We start from the raw sequence: 22,254 nt of genomic DNA on the forward strand, positions 1-22,254 counted from the left end.
TGGTTGGCGAGGCTCTCGCGACTTTCCAGATAGGAAATCTGACTAGCAGAGACGTTCCATTTGAAATTTTCTTACTTGGACTAGGAAATTCCAACATCCACATTCAAATGGAATGCAACATTGAAATGGGACCAGTTATTTATATAAGAAAGCTTAAGTGTTCATTACATTGTGTGTGCAGCCCAACCTACCAGTTAACAGTTAATTAATTAAAACAGTTTACACAGTTCCCAACTCTAGTTCTGGGGTGAATTTACAGAGCTGGATTTCACAGTTTAGCCTCATGACCTTTTTTTGTATATGTTCATTTTGTACATTTTGAACATCATGTATACTGTGTATTATGTATACTAGTCCATCTAAAAAAAGGTGAATATCATTTCAGTCTTTTTTTTATTATTTTGAGAAACTCTTGGCTTACAGCCAATGAAAGCCCAAAAATCACTGTCTCAGAAAATGATTGAAAATTATTATATTATATAAGACCCACTGTCTTATATCAAGTCAGTGCAGTGTTTTTCAAGAAAATCGTACAGCCTTTCATGCTTCCCTCTGCTGACAACAGTTCCAGCAGGACTTGGCACACTGCCCACACAGCCAAAAGAACCAATTGGTCTTATATAATACAAATTTTTTTTGATACACTGATTTTTGGGTTTACATTGGCTGTAAGCCATAATCATCAACAGTAAAAAAAGGAATAAACATTAAAATAAATCACTCTGTACGTAATACATCTATATAATATATGAGTTTTACATTTTGAACTGAATTACTGAAATAAAGTAACTTTTCAATGACATTGTAATAGTTTGAGAAGCAGTATGTATATAGTATATGTGCACTCAATTTAAAAAAATAATTGCACCATGAAGGAAACAACCAACAGTAGTGAAATGTGAAAGTAACTAAGAATGGCAGTAGTCACCTTTAGTGAAGAGTCAAGCTTTTGTCTTGGTGAAGACAACCAATAAATCTATGAGGAATCACCGTGGTCACTACCAAGATCCATGGTTTGTTGTCAGGCATCAAACAGTTCCAGAAGTCCTGGTGTCATGGTATGGGGTGCAATTTTGTACGATGCCATATCGCTTTTTCCTATGTTTGCTACCTTTTCTGAAAACACACTACCATGCACTCTTCCAACAGGAAAATGCAATTCCGTATACTGCTCCATCTCTAGAGCTTGTTACTATGCCACCATCTGCTGCCAGACATATCACCGGCTGAAAATGTGTGGGATACTGTTTGACATGCTATCAACCACTCCATGCCTACCACAAAATTAGCAGGAACTGCATGAGAATATTCAAGCTGCATGGAATGGATAATCTCCATTAGAAACCTCTACAACTCAATGCCAAAACATCTACAATGTTGTGTTACACCAAGTGTAGACCAGAAATTTACCATATTTTAGCAGTTATTGTTCCTGGTAATCTTTTTCATCCGTCTGAATAGCATTTTAATCCATCGCTTTTTTTTTCTTTTTGGGTGCAAATATTTGACTGGGAATTGACCAAGCTCTTGTTTAGGTTGTCTAGGTTTAACTAGAGGACCCCCTACTTTGCACAGTAACCCTTACCAAATAAAGCCCTCGTAAACCACAGAGGAGGGTCAGAGCAGGACAGCACTGAGAAGGAAACGAACAAACATGGGTGTGTTAGGGAGTGAAACTGACCTCACTCTGGATCTACTTGAGTGGTGTCAGCAGGGAAGGCCCAGTGGGTTCCTTCAGCCCTGCAGAGTTCAGCACTCCTCCTCTGTAAACAAATCTGATGTCTTTTTTTGATAATCAGCAACATCTGATTCCAGCACAAACCTTTTTTTCTGTAGCCAGATCTGATGTTATTAAAGCTGCATGGATATATGAGCCACCTCCATTTTTCACTCCTAGATTAGAAAGAACAATTTTTGGCGCTAGAAGGAGCCCAGTTTGATTCCTGTATCCTTAGGATGGCTTACACAAGGAAACATTCATGCCAATTCAGTTTATCATTCAGGAGATACAAAGCCAGCCAGGTTGGAAATGTAACTCCTGTTACACTGACTTATAATAGGGAAATTACAATGCAGTTGAAAGAATGAGGTCAGCTGACTACCTGAATATACTGAATACAGACCAGGTTATTCCATCAATGGATTTTTTCTGCCCTGATGATACAAGCATATTCCAAGATGACAATGCCAGGATTCATGGGGCTAGAATTGTGAGGGTGATTCAGGGAGGATGAGATCATCATTTTCACACATGGACTGTTCACCACAGAGCCCAGACCTTAACCTTATTGGAAATCTATGAGATGTGCTGGAGAAGGATTTGGGCAGTGGTCAGACTCTGGTGAAAAATAAATGCTGGATTAAAATAAATCTTGAGACATTCCAGAAGCGTATATGTAATGGAAAGAGTTAAAGAGTGCATGGTTAAAAGTAAAATACAAAAAATAAAAAAACATTAACTATTCTAGGGTCATCAGTAAATGTTGGTCTAGGCAGACACACTATTTTTTTATGTAGCTTATTATAATACACACTTCAAACCAAATCTGTGCCAAATAATAACAGTCTATTTAGTAAAGTAAATTCACATACCTGCACTGAATTTCACTTATGAAGCATGTTTGCCAAATAGCAAGCAAATGTTTCACTATCTAAAACATCCTCAGTAGCTATTTAGCTGTCCAGCAATAGACCACTTCCATAACATTTTAGGACAAACACCTTTACAAACAATGTCTACCATAATGAAAGCTCAAACACAGAAAAAGAGAAATCATCCCAACATTTTTAAAATCAGCCTTTTAGCTCTCACTATTCTGAGAAGTCTTGCCCGAGGTGGGCTTTTGCTGTTTGCTCGCTGGCTCCGTCATGATAAACCTTCATGTCTACTGCTAAAGCTATCATGATTTTAAAGTTGCTAGCAACTAGCCTATTTCTCACTCTCTGTTGGGTGGGTGTCCCCAGTAATTGCTTTAAAGCAAGATAGACTCTCTTGATGCCTGAGACTTGTGAGCCTGCAGGCGCAGGCCGAGCATGGTTTTTCCCCTGAAGACCAGAAGGACAGCCAAGAGAACCTTCACTCGCTTTGTAATGACTCTTTTAATAATCTTAAACAGTATGAAAAGCATTACTTAACTAAAACAAATTTGCCCAGTCTGCCTTTAGAAGTCAAAATACCCCTTCTCAGTACTATGTGAATCATTCTTTCTTAAACTGCACTCTAAAAAAAAAACAAAAAAAATTCCCAGGTATTACTTGTTAACTACATTAGCATTGTAGCTGCATTCTGCATATTAGTACTGGTTTTAATGCACTCTGGTCCAATAATCATCTCTAATTACCCTGAGGAGAATCTGAATGCCTCACTGGGGGCTTTTCTGTTACAATGAACCAAAGTGAAGCTATTTACATGAGTCTTCTGATGAGCAAGGGGTTGAGTAAACATCAAGTACAGTAGCAGAAATCACTAGTAAGTTAGTACGCTAAATAAGTTTAGGGTTAAACACAAACAACCCAAAAGTCTGCAGGTATTATAAACAGAAGATTATAACTTATGACTGTATTTAGAAAATCACCACTGAATCCATGTAGTCAAGCTATTAATTACAATTCATTATAAGACAAATAATTTAATACAATAAATAAAATTAAACAGGCCAATATCAACCATTTCAGATAGTCAGAAGTCAATCACTACGGACATCTAAACTTCATGTGGCTTCAGATTAACTCAAGAACAGTAGAGCGTAGAGAGCTTAATGGAATGGGTTTGTATGACCGAGCAGCTTTATCCAAGCCTTACATCACCAAATGCAATAAGGGCGTGTGAATACTTTTGGCAATATAGTTTTTTTTTTTTGTAATACATTTTTAAAGTAACATTCCCAACCCAGCATGTGATGCCCATCCGAGAGGTCAGTCATAGAAAGAAATGTTAAACACCGTTATTAAAACAGAACCATAGTGTAAAACTAACTCAGCTGAAGTCAGGATGACTAGACGTTTAAGATGCAGTTAAACTAACTGTCACTTTAAATGAGGAACAATGAAGATGCTTTTCTGAAGTGGGGACAAAAGTAACAAACAGACACAGTGCTGCAGGAGAACACCTTTTTTTTGGCATGTTTATTTCTGCTGGATGAACTCACTCCTGTACACACACTAACAATGTACAAACACCACAATGGTCACAAACAGGACAGAACCATGGAGCCAGATCTCCAGGATTACAGACGGCCTCACATTTCCCCCAAAGACAAGACCAATTATCTGAAAAACACAGAATCACTGTGACGCACCGGACAGTGATGATGAAGCATGCCTGCCTCTGGCTGCTAAACACTTAACTAAAGTTATTGCAAGAGAAACGCCTGAACAGTGTATGATCAGGAACGACACATTCACCAATGAGCAGCTTTTACAACTTTAAACAGCCAATCAGAAACAACCACAAGATATAAGCCAATGGTCACAAACATCACATTTTTAACACTTTTGCAAATAATCTTCAGTGTGAGGCGCCGTAAACGCAAACATGAGGACAGAAATAACGCACACAAACACACATGTACACACACACACACTCACACATATTCGCACACACAGATTCACTTCACACTCGCTGAAACCGCACCTCTTCCTGAAGTGCTTCATAATCTAACAGCAACCGTTTGAGAAGATGCAGCTGATCTGACAGATAAGACTTTAACCATGTGTGTTCTGCAGATAACAGCTGGACCTTACAGTCAGCATAGGTTTATTAACTGAAGTGTGAATAAGGGTCAGTGTGAGAGGGATCAGGGGAGAGTGAGCTTATTAATGCAGCACCCTGCAACACACCATCACCACAGCAGCCTGTGTTTATTTAAGGTGTATGGTTTGAGGGATTAAGGGGTAAGAGAATAGGGTTTAGAATTTTAGGGGTTAAGGTTTCAGGAGCAACAGTTAGGGTTTAGAGGGGTTAGGATCAGGATTTGGATTTTATGTATTGAGGTTTTAGACTTGGATTTTGGATCAGGGTTCAGGCTTTTAAAGTTTTGGTTTAGGATCAGGGTTTTAGGTATTAGATTTTATGGATTGGGTTTAGGAGCAGGGTTGAGGGTTATAGAGGTTAGGGGTTTGAGGTTGGGGTTAGGATCAGGGTTCTAAGTATTAGGGTTTAGAGATTGGGTTTAGGATCAGGGTTGAGGGTTTTAGGTATTAGGGTTTAAAGGGTGGAGTTTGGATCTGGGTTCTGGTTTTAGGTATTAGAGTTTATCGGTTGAGTTTAGAACCAGGGTTCAGGGTTATACATGTTAGGGTTTTGAGGTTTGGATCAAAGTTCTGGATTTGAGATATAAGGGTTTATAGCGTTTAGAGTTTAGAATTTAGAAGTCAGGGTTGGTAACAAGGTTCATGGTTCAGGATTTTAGGTGTTAGTGTGTCAAGGATCAGGAATTTAGGTTAAGAAGTCAAGGGTAAGGATCAGGGTTTTAGGGTTTAGAGATCAGGGCTAAAGATCAGGCTTCAGAACTGAGAGGTTGGATATTTATGATAAGGATTCACTGTAAAAAGAAGCAGCAAGTCAATTATTTGTATATGCAGGGATGTAGGATTAGAGGTAAGAGCTTATAATGAACAGAATTTGGCTGTCACAGAACTGGATGTGGCCTTGGGATCTATAGCACTGACAGTGAGTTTGGTTTCCAAAATTGCGAGTGGGTTTGGGTTCTACAATGCTTGTTTGGGGTTGGAGTTACATTGTATTGAAGTGGATTTGGCTTCCACAGCACTTGGCATGGGTTTGGGTTATTTAGTGCTGTTGTGGGTGTAGGTTCTGTAGCACTGGGTAAGCTAAAAGTCATAGGACAACCTTTTATTTCAGAAACAAAACGAGTCAAAAGGGAAAATGACATAGTTGAATACTCCAGTGACTCATCCTATATAATGTGTGGGTTTGGATTCCATAGTCCTTAGTGCTAAGGTAAGCTAGGACTGTAATAACAATCCAGTTGGCTGGCTTCCACAGTGCAGGGTGGGTTTAGGTGCTATCGGCTGGGCTTTTTTATTGATGCGATGAAGTGAGTCCCATATAATTGATGAGTACCATATCATTACGAACAGATTTGTGTTCTACAGTGTTTAGATGTATTTATGGTCTATAAAGCTTCCATGACATTAAGCTAGGTCAAGACTATTTTATGATGGAGCAGATTTGTATTAATTAATACAGGAGTGTTTTATGGTTCAATCATAGTGGTGGGGAAGGTTTGCGTTATTTTATGCTGAGGCTGAGTTTGGGTTGTATAGCAATGGAGTGGATTGTGGATTTAGGTTCTATCGTTCTGGGTTCTATAACGGCAGGGTGGGCATGGGATCTGTTGTGCTGAGGTACATTTAGGTTCTGTAGCATTGAGGTGGGTTTGGGTTCTATGAACTTTCATAGTGAAAACATTCATGAAAACCTACATAACATGATTCAGTTGCAAACTTCAGTTATTTCATATTCCACTAAACGTAAACACACTCACACACTCTCTCCCACACACACACACACACACACACACACACACACTGCTGTGCTTGTACTGTGTAAAGATGTTGGAAGGGAGAGGACACACACTTTCTCTGTGTGTGTGTGAGAGAGTGTGTGTGTGGGGCAGGGGTTCAGGACTGGTTCTCCTCTCTCTTCAGCAGGGAGTCGGGGGGGCGCGGGTAATATCCTGTAGTGCTCGGCTTGTCCGGGGAAAACCGTGGGAATTCATAATCCAGAGGCAAATCTGGGAAAGAGAGAGACTCGTTATCAAAGTAATAAACCTACTTTAATTGATCAACTATCAGTGTGTGCTTTTATATGTACCTGCTATAGCCTCTATGCTGGGGATGGCCGTGGTGCTGTACGTATGAATGCAGTGGGAACACCAAGTAAGCCTAGTCTTCTCCTCTCCATCTTCATCCCTCTGAACATCCACAAAATACGAACCCCACTGCTGCGAGGCCGCAGAGGGAGTCTTCATACCCTGATCCTGCAAAACACACACACACACACACACACACACACTCATCCATCACTAATCGGTAATGCAGATAAGCAGTATTGTCTACAGTATGTACGCAAGAAAGTGTCACTTCAAATCTAAGCAAGGCTGTACATTTCCTGCTGTACTATGTTGGACCTAGCTTAAAACTGTAGCTACCATATCATCAAAGCTAGTATATTAGCTCACACACATTAGATGTATACCACAGTGCTACAGTATCAACTCGTCAATAGCAGGATTCACTGCATTACTGTTACACTGAATAACTGCATCACTGAATTTCACGACTTCACGAAACCCCTAATCCACTGTATTACTAACACTTGTTTCATAGCATCACTGAATAGGTTATACTGCATTATGAGTATTTCAGTGATTTAATATGGAAGTAGTGAAACAATTATTCAGTGATGCAGTGACTCAAAACAGTAATTGAGTGATTGAGCATTAATTGAATCAGAGATGCAGCGATTCTGTAAAAAAGTAATACAGTGATTCAGCGAAACTATGATTTTATTACCACAGTGATTCAGTGAAACAGCGATTTAGTGCAACTGTGATTTAGTGATTCAGCGATGCACTAAAACACGGATTCAGTGATGCAGTGATTTAGTGCAACAATGATTTAGTGATTCAATGATGCAGTGAAACACTGATTCAGCGATGCAGTGATTTAGTTAAACAGCGATTTAGTGCAACAGTGATTTACTGATTTAAGATAGATAGATAGATAGATAGATAGATAGATAGATAGATAGATAGATAGATAGATAGATAGATAGATAGATAGATAGATAGATAGATAGATAGATAGATAGATAGATAGATAGATAGATAGATAGATAGATAGATAGATAGATATAGAATTTCCCTGAGGGGAAATTCTATATATATATTTAATGATACAGTGATTTAGTGCAACAGTCATTTAGTGATTCAATGATACAGCCATTGAGTTCAACAGTGATTTAGGGCATTAGTGATTTAGTAACTCAGTGATGCAGTGAAGTGAAACCAAGGTTTAAAGACTCAGAGCTTAAATGATTCAGTGATTTGATGATGCAGTGTTAAACTGCTAAAGCTGAAGAGGAGAAGCTATTGAGCTCTTTACCTTTAAAAACATTAATAAACATCAGTCAGACTCTCTGATCTCACATCAAACACAGCTCTGCTCTGATCTGCTCTGTGAGACTCTTCACTTCAAACAAACTCTCTCTCTCTCCCTCTCTCTCCAGCACACACACAAACATTTTTGAGACAGGTTTGTATATAAAGTAATCTCATTCAATGTCAAACTTTTTTTCTCAAAAAAGTTTTTTCTTTTTCATTATAAATTCGTACTAAATATACAAAATACTCTGTAAAGCATTTAGGAGGCTATTATCTGGGACGTTGTTCCCTTGTGGTTTCTAAAGCTGGTAACTCTAATGAATTTATCCTGTGTCTCAGAGGTAACTCTTGGTCTTTTTGATGGTCTTTGGGACTGAACTTGAGGATACTTTTTTTGTTTACTTATTATTTCAATATGTTTTTCTTTATAGTTGAATGACTTTAGCATTAATCTACAATGCAGAAATTTTGTCAATAATGAACAAACCCTTTTTGACTGGTACTGTACACTATCAATAAAATTACTGGGACATCAGCTCATTCAATGTTTTTTCAGAATCCAAGGGTATTACAAATAGTTTGACAGGGTTTTGTTGGACTAACTGTCCTAAAGAGACCCCTGTACTAGATTTCCTTCTAGACTGAGCTGTAGGAATTGAATTCAACAACAGGAAATAAGAATGATATCAGTGACAGTGTGTGTATTACCTCGAATTTTCCCTTTTTTTCAGCTGGCCCCTGGCTGGGGGCAGGATTGGCTCTTGCCACACCCTCTCCCTCCATTTCCTCTACAATCATCACTGTCTCCCACTTCCCAAAACTGTATGCTGGAAACATGTCTGACCGCATACTGTCTCCGAAATACACCACCTAGACACAAAAAAAGATAAAACACAGGAAGGACACAATAAGACAACAGAGGTAGGTTATCAGTAGGGGTCCTGATCCTAAACCTCATATTTTACACCTCCACATCAATACGGCACCACATCTTTACATAATCACATAAACATACCATCACTGCATCACATCAATACCATACAATGTCAAAAGCCCATCACATAAATAAACCACCACAGAATCACATCAGTAAAATACTATGTCGAAGCCTATTTATATCAATACACTGAAAAAAATCCATACCCAGGACTTTTTCTGTGTGTATACTCAATCGGAAACAACTGCTTGGTTGGAGATAATCCTACATGGTGAAATGCAATGCACCCCAAAAAGCACTGTAGCTTAATAATCAAGGGTCTGTATCCAATAAAAATATTTAAAAAAAGTGCTTTTGTGAAACTGAGCAATTAATCTAGAGGTCGCTAGAAAGTTATTTTATGTGAAAATAAACCAGCAATAATAATGAGACTACCATAAACGAGCTCAGAATCAGTTTATTTATTTATTTTTGTGCCATTTTAGTAACATATTAGCTATTTTATGGCATCAATTTTCCGAACTTGAGCATCACAGACTTAAGTTTCTGAAAGTCCTTCATATAAAGAAACTGATTAAAGTATTTTAGCTGGTGGAATCTGTCCAGAATCAGTACTGGGTGCAGACACATTTGTGAAAACACTTACAGCCATTTTCAAACAACAGCAGATTTTAATAATATCAAACAACAGTACACGTTAGGTATTGCTTGGTGTAGCCACTGCCACTGTTTGTGTCTTCTGCCTCAAAAAGAAAGCAGAACTGAACTGGCACCCTTAGATAAAAGGAAATTAATTTGGATGGTCAGGAAGTTCAGGCCTGCCACGAACCAAAGTTACTGGAACATCAGAGTCACTGGTTACAGTCAAGCGAGTTTTACATCACCACAGACTGTGAGACTGCTGTCCCAATAGGAGGCCTCTGCCCCAAAATCCAAACATTCAAGCTCAATAAAGTTCGCAGGTGACCACACTGACAGAGAAAAGGTCAAGTAGGATTTTTTTATGGTCAGGTGAGACAAGAGGCATTCTGCAGTCTGCAGTAGAGGTCTTCAGTCCTGTGGAACTCTGGAAACTTTCGTCAGTAACAGCCAATTAGAGTCAGTAAACGCTCTATTTTATAATTCTTGCCCTGTGCTTATTATTAATAAACAACCTGTTCAAAAAGTGAGTTTTTTTATTTATCTATTCACCTAGCAGCAAGCTTTATCACATATACAAGATGAGAACAACCTGGAATATCATAGCAGTAAACGGCTCTTTTGTCTGTGACAGAAGCACTGAAAACTGCCTGAGCTGCAGGACAGTCTTCAGTGCTCAGAGGTGTAGTGAACACAGCACAGAGTGCATGTGTAAACAGCATGGAACAGAGACAGTGTTTTTTTCATAGCTGTGGTAATTAAAAAGTGAGTTTTTTATTTACTGCCCAGTAAGTGAATTATTTAATAATGTGGGATTTGCAGATATGAATCTCTACACTGTGAACGGAGCAAATGCTGTTGATTTTTGGTGGGAGCAGGACAAATTCTAGTAGGAGAGGATGGGATCGGCATTTAAAAATATTTATACCAACACAGATGTCTCATCTGCATCATAATGTTTTTGTTTCTATTAAAGGATATACTTAATAAATTTATTCTGCCCTAAAAAAAGTTTAAGTCTAAAAGTTTTAAGTCTAAAATGAATCAGATAAAATGTTAACACACAATCTTAACTCAAAATAGATTTTCTCCATCAATAAACTGAAAAACAAACATATGTGTACCAAATTTCCATGACTTTTCCAAAACATTTTGGTTATTTTTATTTTTTCAAAACTTATCCAGGCCTGGAAATTGCAATTTTCAAATTCCATGACTTTTCCAGGTTTTTCATGGCTGTACGAACCCTGACAGTGTAGAACTCTCGCTACTGAGAGTGTGCATCAGCTCACAGTTTTATGAAGTCTTTATAGAGTTAGAGCGTGGTGAGTTATTAGTGTGTGTTATTTGCAACTGAATATTAACGATTATGTTGTGTTCAGACATGTCTTTGAGTCTTTATGAACACTTACAGGCTTTTACATGCGCTCAGAGACACTTAACTTGATTCTCTTTTCTTGTTTTTTTCAGTCTGGAATCTTCTACTATTGTGCTCCAGATTATTGCATTAAGTCAACTCCAGAATGCCTCATCTGATTGAGAATGGCGTGTTTGCATGCAGCTTTTTTATTCCATGTGAAAACTGTTCTTCTGCTATTTCTGTTCTTTGTGGACATCCCTCTTATGTCTTCATGACACTTGCAGTCATGATAGTAGATCTGCAAGCATGTGCGATGTCAAAGCAAACATCCTAAGGACCACCAGGAATTCCACAGCAACAACAAAGCAACCACTGGGGAGCTTAAAGTAGTCACCTAGCAGCAAGCATTACGGACATCACAATCTGGAATATCATAGCAGTAAACGGCTCTGTTGTCTGTGACAGAAGCATTGACAACTGCCTGAGCTGCAGGACAGTCCTCAGAGGTGCAGTTTAGCTCAAATACACTTGCATTACACTTGCATTTCTATGTTTTTGGCCTTATTCAGGTATAATCCTGATTCTTAAAACACCAGTGACCAGGAGTAAACAGGGACGTTCTTTATTACACCTTAAAATAATCAAAAAATGTATTCTATATCCCTTTAAGAAACAGCAAGAAAATCTGCCTCAACTGAACAATCACTTTTTTATGTTCTGGAAACGCACTTTTTATTTTTTTTATTTTCATAATTTTTATTTTGGAAGTGTATAGCAACACAAGTTACAATGCAATTAAAATGACATTTTTTATTTTTACATTTATGAACAATTTCCAATTACTATACTCCACCCACCCAGTTATGGAAATGCACTTTTAAGCATAAAATTTTCAATGTCATGACTTCAGTAAATATTGATTAATAATGGCTACCTTCACTGTTACTACTGTTAAACACTAATTCAGCTAAAAACAGTTAACATAAAGTCTCAGAGAGAATGAGAGAGAATGAGTGAAAGAGTGAGTGAGAATTGCAAATGTAAACTGTCTGTCAGGCAGTGAGTCAGTGGGTTTGGCTCTGGGGTTCTCCATGTTCCTTTACTGTTGGTGAGAATTTACTCACTCACTCACACACACTCACACACACTCACACACACTCACACACACTCACACACACTCACACACACTCACACACACTCACACACACTCACACACACTCACACACACTCACACACACTCACACACACTCACACACACAGCTGCCATTTTGCCTAGAGCACTATTCAGGCCCAGACTGGCACATTCAGTTTAGTACATCAGAACACACACACTGCTTTCTGCCAACACTCACACATTTACACAGTGTTACCTTAGGCTGGGCTTTGCTGGTCATGCTCTTCAGTAGGTCGTGCAGATGAGGCCAGTTTCCCTGAGAGTACACACACTCACACACACTCACACACACAGCTGCCGTTTTGCCTAGAGCACTATTCAGGCCCAGATTGGCACATTCAGTTTAGTACATCAGAACACACACACTGCTTTCTGCCAACACTCACACATTTACACAGTGTTACCTTAGGCTGGGATTTGCCGGTCATGCTCTTCAGTAGGTCGTGCAGATGAGGCCAGTTTCCCTGAGAGTACCAACCAGGCTTCTCCAGACCAGGCAGACCCTCAGAGTCCTCAACATCATCCACTACACACACACACACACACACACAATCACAGAGTTTATACTGATCATCATGTTAAACATCACAACAAATTGTCTGTTTCTTTTACTAGCTCTTCTGCTCCTTTCATTAGAATCCATGGTTCTGAACTTGCAACTTTTAATTCATTTTGGTCCAAAAACAGATGCCAAGTGTTGGTCAGTAATACTAGTGAGCTTATTAACGCGTGGATTTTGACTGACTGCTATAGAGGCTATGTATAAAACCATGTTGGTACACAGATAGCAGTATTTTATGTAGCATTTTGTTACTGCTCAGCTTTATCAGTCCAAATGGTGCGTGTGCATTTGTTTGTGTGTGTGTCTGTGTGTGTGTGAGACTCACACAGTGTTCTGAAAGGTCTCTGCTGAGGAATGAGGGAAAAGAAGCCTGGTTTCAGAGCATTTGTGATGATGACGTCAAAAAGATCCTCAAAGTCCTTCCTGAAAAAAATGAATCACATTACAAGACTGAACACATTTCACTGTAACAAGCTGACGCACGTGTGTGTGTCTGTGTGTCTGTGTGAATAGGCGTGAGTACCTGCAGGTATTAACCTGCCCCTCTTGACCCTTCTCTCTTTGAGACTGTGTGGTCATTCTGTTAAAACAGTCTAGAAGTCCACCACACCACGTTTTACCTTCTTCTGCCTTACAGGTTAAATTATATATTTTTTTATTCTGTAAGTCATGACCTGGCAACGTATTTTTTGGTATTTAAACACACCTTAACTCTAAAAAAAAAAAAAAAAAACAATTTCGCACAAACAGTTCCCAAAGTAGAACTTCTGTAGAAATGAAGGCCATGCCCACATTTAAAAGACTCTGTATTTTAGAATTGAATGTAAACGCAGCTCGACACTCTATATCTGGACACTGTGAAAGCAGGTGCTTGTACTAAATAAATATGAGACTTTTTTTTTTTTTTTTAAATCTGGTGATGGTATGTGTTTGTGTGAGTGTGCATGAGAAACTCACCCCAGTATGTGTTCACACACCAGCCGGCAGTAGTCTGAGTGGGAACTGGTGATAAGCAGCATGATTTTGCCACTTTCTTTTAGGCTTTTGAGCCAACGACGCACTGAATCTGAACACGGCTGCAGGAACCGACCTGGATCACGCTTTACACAGGGAAAGTACCAGCCTGCATCCTCTGTACACACACACAGAAAAAAATATGTAAGCAAGTATATTTAAAATTACTTAACAACCTGACACTATTTCATATTTTATGTTGCAGCGTTAAACTTATTTGTTTAAAGCAGAAAGGTGAAATCTTATGTTCCACCTTAAAAAGTGAAGTTGCAGAATGTAACTGTGGCATGATATGGAATGAAGAAAAAAGGCTGTAAAATAAGGTAAAGCTAATTTTTTTTTCTCCATTTCTTTCCCAATTTAGCTAGGCCAATTGTCCCAACCATTCAGCAGCTAGCCAGCTGTATATTCCCCCTATCACTAGTGATGCCCCAACACCAGGAGGCTGAAGACTAGCACATGCCTCCTCCGATACATGTGAAGTCAGCCACCGCCTCTTTTTGAACTGCTAAAGGAAACCGACTCTGTTCCGATAAATCAGCTCACAGATGCCTTGTGCTGATCGACATCACCCTTTGGAGAGATGAGGGGAAAGAGTGCCATCTACCCACCCAGAGATAGCAAGACTAATTGTGCCCCAGCAACTGGTGACAAGGCCTTGAGTTTCTCTGTGCTGCTGGGTTGGGTGTTTATCTTTCTCTTCACAGCAACCTATAGATTCTCTATTGGGTTCAGGTCTGGAGAGCTGGCTGGTTAATCAAATACAGTAATATCAGGGTCAAATCAGCAAATCAGTCGGTAGTAGTTTTGGTAGTTTTAGTAGTTTCTGGAAAATAAAGACAGGAGCATCCTCATAAAGCTTGTCAGCAGATAAGAACAGAAAGTGCTTTGGACTTTGCACTGGGAAAAACACTCTTAACTAACACCAGCAGACAAAGCACCCCAAACCATCACAGAAAATTCACAGTGAATTCCAGACACATTGGATTCTCTGCCTCTCTATTTTTCCTCTAGTTTCCAAGACCATTTGATTTCCAAATGAAATGCAAAACTTATTTTCATTTGAAAGCAAAACTTTGGACTATTAAGCAATAGCCCAGTTCCTTTTCTCTTTAGTCCAAGTTAGATGCTTCTGATGTTGTCTCTAGTTCAGGAGTGGTCTGATATTAGGAAAATCCCATTTCCTGGAGATGTCTGTGCATGTTTGCTCTTGATGCATTGACACCAGTCTCAGTCCTCTCCTTGTGAAGCTCTCCTGAAAATCCTCTGAAGTCTGTGGTCTTCCCTGTCGCTCCTTTTCCTACCACATTTTCCCTGTCCAGACAACTTTCCATTAATGTGCTTTGATACAGAACTCTGAGCACAGCCAGCCTTTTTAGCAATGACCTTTCGTGGCTCACCCTCCCTGTGGATCATATTTAGACTGTTTGAATAGTCCTTTATTCTAAATGTAATATTCTAACAAGTTGAAATAATGGATTTCATATTTTTTTCATGATTGTATAATTTTATGAATTACTCCATGGCTAACTGGTGGAGTATACGATTCCATTACTTGCTAGGTACATTAGCATCTTAGCTCCAGCGCTAACTGTTTTAGTATGAGCATCTATAACTTGTCAGCCTTGTAGTAAAAGTCAGCACCTGTCAGGGGGACCACATATACACATAGAAAACTCCTGCAAAGTAGTAAATAGTCTAGAAAATTATAATAATCATTCAGAAGGAAAACAACTAATCAGTAAGATTAATAATAATAATAATAATAATAATAATAATAATAATCTTTTCCTTTCAGCTTTTCCCTTTTTTTTAGGAGTTGCCACAGCGAGCCATCTTCCTACATCTCCCTCTGTCTTCTATGTTCTCTGTTCTCACACCACCTACCTCCATAGTAATAATAATAATAATTAATACATTCATTAATTTAATTGATTAAATTTTATATATGTTTTTTTATTACTGAATCAATTCCTTCATCCAGTTAACAGTCTCTAACAGGACTAAAACAAGCAGGATTGGGCAGGAACGGGTTTAAAAAGGAGTTCCACGCAAAGTCCTCCTTGTAGTTTTATTGCTAATTGGTGGGGTTTAAGATTTCATTACTTGTTAGCTACATCACCCATGTAGTTACATTGCTAAATGATTGTGCATTAGCATCTAGTTATATTAGCCTCATAACTTCAGTGTAAAACTAAAGAAGTACCAAAAATATCAGGGGTAATGGTCCTGGACTTTGTTTAGGGATGTGTGGGGGAGGGAAATCGGAGGGAATTAGGTTTTTCTGCTGAACGATCACTTTAATACACATTAATGTGAAGAATTGGTGTTTGCATTTCCTCAGCCCTTCACATCGCTGCTTAGTTATGTGATTCTGAACAGATGCTACGTCTGCAGTGGACCTCATGGGGAGAGAGAGTGTGTGTGTGTGAGTGTGTGTGTGTGTGTGTGGTGAATCCCCTGCTGAAGAATTTCCTGCTATACTGTCTGACTTTTTCTGCAGATGGTATGGAGGGAGCACACACACACACACACACACACACACACACACACACACACACACACACACACACACACACAAACACACACACACACACACACACACACACAAACACACACACACACAGATACCTAACCCAACCCAAACACACAGTCCAGAACAATCGCAGCTCTGAGCCCAAGGCAAACACAGCAAAAAGCCAGTATTTATATCTCAGCACTGCCTCCCTGTGGAGAACAGATTATACTGCAGCGTCACTGCTCTCCTCAGAGAGTCTGGAAAACAGTGTAGAAAAAATAAGTTTCAAACCTATAAAAAATAATATTTCTAAACTGCAGTATTTTGAGCAGATTTAGAAGCGACAACATATTTTTACTAAGAGTTTCTATAACAGGCCTCTCAAGCCTGAGGTTAAATGTACCAAAGGACAGACAATTTCATAATGCTGCTGTCTGCCACAAATCTAGATAAAATATGATTTATTTATTTTAAAAAATTAAGCTACTGTTTTTTTTATCATTACAATAAAATACAACACAAATCTAAGCACACAGTTCTACCTAAAATCAAACCCTTTCTGCTGCCAATATCAGTTATTGTACAGTTTATTAACTTCATAAAATGATTTAAATATATTTAAAATAAATATTACAAAGATTACACATTATAATATAACTCAGATACTCAGGAAATTCAGTAAAATTACGCTCCGTTTTGAATCCAGTTATTCTGAATAAATCTTGATTGTGGAATGACTGCAGTTGGACAGGAGAGGGTGCTGTTTTATTAACACTCAGTTGGAGAGCAAAAATAGAGAGACATCTCTTTACTCAGTCGCTCTCTCTCTGTCTCTCTCTCTCTCTCTCTCTCTCTCTCTCTCTCACACACACACTGTATTTTAAATGTTACAATACATTTTGTGTATACTGCTAGATTTCTGTAATCACAAACTTAAATTTAATTAAAGCTATTTTAAAACTCCTTAAATGTATTCAGACGCATGCTATACACTGTCTGAAATTATAAACCACAGGAAGTTCTGAAGAAAGAAAGAAAGAAAGAAAACCCTGGCACTGTGCACAGTCTCTTTTAGCTGTGCTACAATAAGAACAGTTTTGAATCATATCGCTGACTGATTGGCATTCAGCATGCTGAGATCCACATATCCAAATATTGTAACAAGTAGTTTTTTCAAACTATATATTTTTATTGACAGTTGTTTTTTATCCAACATTTTTATTTGCAAATTTCTCAATTATATCAAATGTTTTTTTCTCTCTATATGCATTTAACCATAATAATGAAAATATTCATATTTCTCTTATCATCTCAATAGTTTAGTTACTGAATTACTCTCCTTAATTAAAATAGATCTCGCGAGATTAAACGTGACAATATTTCTCGTCAAGCTTAAACCTGTCTGGCGGGAAAAAAACAGTTTAGCGTGGACTATTTAAGAGGGGTCTGGAGACACAGTAGCGATAGCAGCGAGTGTGGTGGCTGAGCAGTAAGAGCAGCTCTCAGCAGAAGAGGAAAATTCAGGCATTTGCATAGAAGATGCTTCTGCTACTTTAAAGTTTATGTTATATTTAAAGTATGTCTGGCTGCATTTTGGCTTTCCAGTGGAAACAATAAACGGTAACAGAGTGACCAACAAGACACCAACCATATGTTAATATTGTAAGTAAATCGTACTCGTGACTGTTTCATTGGCAGCTGTACTAATCCCTCAGCTCTGTACTGTATTTAAAAAAATGTTCTGTCTCTGTTTGCACTTCAAGCATAGGCTTAATATGACTGGTTGTGGTTATGCATAGTTAAATTAAACGAGATTTAGGAGAAAAAACACAAACCCTAGTCTTAATATGACTGGTTGTGGTTTGCACTTATTGTTTGCACTATATAAGACCTAGAAAAGTTTTATTTTAATTTTTTATTCTTATTCTTATTTCTATTTCTTATAGAATCAATGTGTGAGAGAAACCAGTCTGTTAAGCTTGCGTTATATGATTTTGTCAAATAAAACTCTAGTTTTTAATTTTTTACGTTTTCTTAAAAATTGTATTTTTAAATCTTGTCTCGTCTCGTTCTCGTGAACCCAGTATTGTGTCTCGTCTCGTGATATAAGTGTCTCGTCACACCCCTACCTGTTGCTAAATTACATTTTTGTACACATAGACATAATTTATCCAGTGTAAATTATCACTTACCACTGTCTTGTTTTTTTCTTTTCTTTCTGTTCCTTTCTCTACTTTCTTTTTTCTGGCTTCATGATTGCTGAAGTTTCATATTTTGCCGGCTGCAGGAATCACTAACCTGACTGGCTACTGTCAGCAACTAGTGAGAGGGGCACATTCAGAAGGATTTTGACCACAATGTCTTTAGTAATTTTATTAAATTCAGTACCAGGCCAGCTCGGGGCCCCCATGCAATTAGTTTGCTTGCCCTGCTTTAACGGCCCTGCTCATGAATATAAACAGTAGCCAAGGGCGAGAGGCGCCTTCAGTTGCTATGCAGTTACCTTGTAATCCATTGTGACCTCACCAAATATTGGATGCCTTGGAGTAAACTTGTTGGTCGACCACTCCTTGGGATGGAAACAATGGTCTGGAATTTCATCCATTTGTATACAATTTGTCTGAATGTGGATTGGTGGAGTCCAAACTCCTTAGAGGTGGGTTTGTAACTTTTTCCTGTCTGATGAGCATCAACAGCTCTTTTTCTGAGGTCCTCAGAAATCTCTTTGTTCGTGCCATGATACACTTCCACAAACATGTGTTGTGAAGAGCAGACTTTGTTTTATTTAAAGAACAGGGATCTATCAGAGTGACCATTCTCATTTGATAGTCACCTGTTTAACTGAAAACACCTGAATCCAATTTCACCTTTAATTTAACTGCTAATCCAAGTATATGTAATACTGGATAATTTCCCTCAATAAATAAATGACCAAGTATAATATTTTTTGTCTCATTTCTTAGAAATGTTAAAGTCAGATGATGTTTTGGGTCATATTTATGCATAAACCTTTAAAGCACCACTGTAGAAAGAAACATATAAAGATAAAGAACAATAACTACAATGTGCATGCTATGTGTGCGTATGTGTCCCACAGTAGCTCTGGCTGAAACACATCAAAGCCAAAATGTGAGACGCAGCAATAAACACTTCCAGTACACACACACACATACACACACACACAGTCTCTAAACTCTTGGGCACCAAGCAACGATTACACACACACACACACACACACACACACACACACACACACACACACACACACACACAAACACACACACACACAAACACACACACACAAACACACACACAAATAAAACACTTTCTGACTGTGTTTAAAGTGTTTAATCTGCTGCTGACTCTGGGTTTACAGCTCTCAGTCATTACCGCAGACTGAGTGGCAGCACTGGGTATCTCAGAGGTAACCCAGCCAAGTCTGCTCTGCACCTGACTCTCACTCAGTACCTGACTGACCTCAAAACTCTTCTCCGTCTGCACTCGTCTGTCCACAGAGCTGCATTCTATCTTCTATTCTTTGTCCTCTGTGGCTTCTGAAGCTCCAGTGGGATCTAATCTCATCCTCATGGTGGCACTAATTTTAAGACACTACTAAACTCAACATACCATTACTTCTTTATTTCTGGAGCTCACCAGCATCCTGTGGCACAATCACCACACAATCAGACACACACACACACACACACACACACACACACAGCTTGTAAATCCACTAAAAGAAGTTTATCTAGTATACAGTGTGTATTTGTGTGTATGTGCGTCCTTTATAGCTGGTTAAGCTGTGACTCAGCACTGCGGTGTTGCTAAACTGCTCATTTCTGACGTCTCATTCGTCATTCTCTCCTTTAATCCTGCAGAATTTTAAATCTGTCCTCGGTGGACGTGGCTGAGAAATTTTCCACCAGCCAAAAAGAACCAACGAGGGAGTTAAAGATAAAAAGTTAGATTACACACTGTAGATACCCTAAAATGAACTCTACTCTGCTTTATATTCACCATTCATTCCTTCAGCAGTAAATACAAGTCTGCACACAGTGAACTGCACTGTTAGAGAGAAAGGAACAAGAAAGAGGAGAGATAAGGAGAACAATAAGTGGACAGCAGAAGTTCGGTGGTTTGTGGACTCCGATGCCGGGTGATTTATGAGCATCTGACGCCAAAGCCACGGTCAGTCAAGGCTGGAGGTGAAAACAGGGGAAGTAGCGACCGGTCATTACAGAAACATTACAGAAACCTCAACCAGGCTAAGCGGAGGAGAGAGAAAGAGACACAAAACTTCAGGATCGGCCTGTATTCTCTACTGGTCACTCAACGCCTCACGCACTTATAGAGTTAATATTTAATATATTTTAGTATCTGTCTGAATAAGAGTGTACACCAACACAATGAAACCACATAAAACCAGAACCAAATAGAAAAAGCCCCAATGTAGTCAACACAATTCCATCTGAATCCACATTCCAGTCTGAACCAACTACACCCAGACAAAATTAAGTCTAAACCTGATTTTCACCAGATACACTTATGTCTGAACCGTATGCAGATCAACACACCTTTACCTGAAATTGAGTGTAGATTAACACGCTGTGTCTGAACTAGGGGTGTCGAAATCGATCGAAATTTTGTCATGGTCTCGAGCCTTGAAGTCAAAAAGAGGATTGACGCGCGCTATGCAAATGGCGCAGCACACTGTAGCCGCATTGTGACTGCACAAAGAGCAGCCCTTTCTCCAGAGAATGTGGACATTCTCATCTTCTTGAAGACAAACTTAAAAATATATAAAAATAACAGTTGTTTTGTCTAGCCTCAAATATGTTAATAGTTTTGGTACCTTAAGGAGCATCTTTCTCTCAGATAAAGTTAATAATATATCTTCGTTAAAGAAAAAAACTTGTCATTCTCAAGTCTTATTTTTCATGTTTAACAGTTACAGTTTAATTCAGTGTTTTGTCATATTGCCAACAATATCTTTATTGTGGAAATAACATGAAATATTGTGACACTATTTTAGGGCCCCACCTCTATTGTGGACCAATGCAATTCTGTTGGAACTGAATGTAGACCAACACAGTCCTGTCTGAACCCGACTGTAGCTCATCACAGCTCTGTCTGAACCTGACTGTAGTCTACAGTTCTGTTTGAACTCGACTGGGGACCAAAGCAATTCTCAAACACAATTTTGTCCAAACTGAAAGTAGACCAACACAATTCTGTCAGGACCCAACTTAACCCAAAACATTTCAGCCTGAATCTGACTGTAGCCCGATCAGTCTGAACCAGCCTGTTATCCTACGCAGTTCTACTTGAATCCGACACAATTTACAATTAACAACTTGACTTTGTCCTACACCCGTGTTCTGTCCCTGAATAGTATTCTGTCCCTGACTGATGTTTTAACACAGGCTAACAGCAGGCAGCAGTTGCTGACTCAGGAGAAAGGGAGTTAGAGGTGAAACAGGACTGTGTGAATGTGGCAGAGTGTTTTAATCACTGGGGACACACTCTTTTCACTCTGCGGTTTAAAGGCGCAATCTCTCTAAACAAAACTCAAACCTTTAAGTAGGAAATCCTTCCATAAAAACAGTAGGCAAATCGTCAGGCTACACCCTGATCCTGCGCAACACTCAAACAGTTTCACCCTCACAATGACTGCTATTAACTTAAAGATGAAAAACAGTCGTTAGTTTAATGGCAGACAAAAGTAAACCCACCAAAATGAGAGAGCTTACAGAGAGCTTATCTGGCTTCTATAGATTTTACAAATCTCTGAAGGCTAACAAAGGGATTTTTCCCAAATGTAAAAATTAAATTGAATTGCCCTGTTTGCTTCCAAAAAATAGATTTTATATAATCTGTCTTAACCACATTATGCAAACCCTTGTGGAGTTGTGAAAGGTAGG

The 22,254-nt window shown here is 38.8% G+C and overlaps 1 protein-coding gene across 1 annotated transcript in view; it reads right to left on the reverse strand.

The window, feature by feature from the left end:
- Positions 1–4,096: 4,096 nt before the first annotated feature.
- The window catches only part of nt5dc1 (5'-nucleotidase domain containing 1), a 50,205-nt gene continuing 32,047 nt past the window's right edge, over positions 4,097–22,254 (reverse strand). The window contains exons 7-12 of the mRNA XM_049477648.1: positions 13,759–13,933; positions 13,127–13,224; positions 12,644–12,765; positions 8,838–8,999; positions 6,839–7,004; positions 4,097–6,758 (exon numbers count right to left, since the gene is read on the reverse strand). Of these exons, the coding sequence (XP_049333605.1) occupies positions 6,646–6,758; positions 6,839–7,004; positions 8,838–8,999; positions 12,644–12,765; positions 13,127–13,224; positions 13,759–13,933 (836 nt within the window). The 3' untranslated portion in view covers positions 4,097–6,645. The remainder of the gene's footprint in view (positions 6,759–6,838; positions 7,005–8,837; positions 9,000–12,643; positions 12,766–13,126; positions 13,225–13,758; positions 13,934–22,254) is intronic.

Source organism: Astyanax mexicanus, chromosome 1 (genome assembly GCF_023375975.1).
Source record: "Astyanax mexicanus isolate ESR-SI-001 chromosome 1, AstMex3_surface, whole genome shotgun sequence".
In the NCBI taxonomy this organism is placed as follows: domain Eukaryota; kingdom Metazoa; phylum Chordata; class Actinopteri; order Characiformes; family Acestrorhamphidae; genus Astyanax; species Astyanax mexicanus.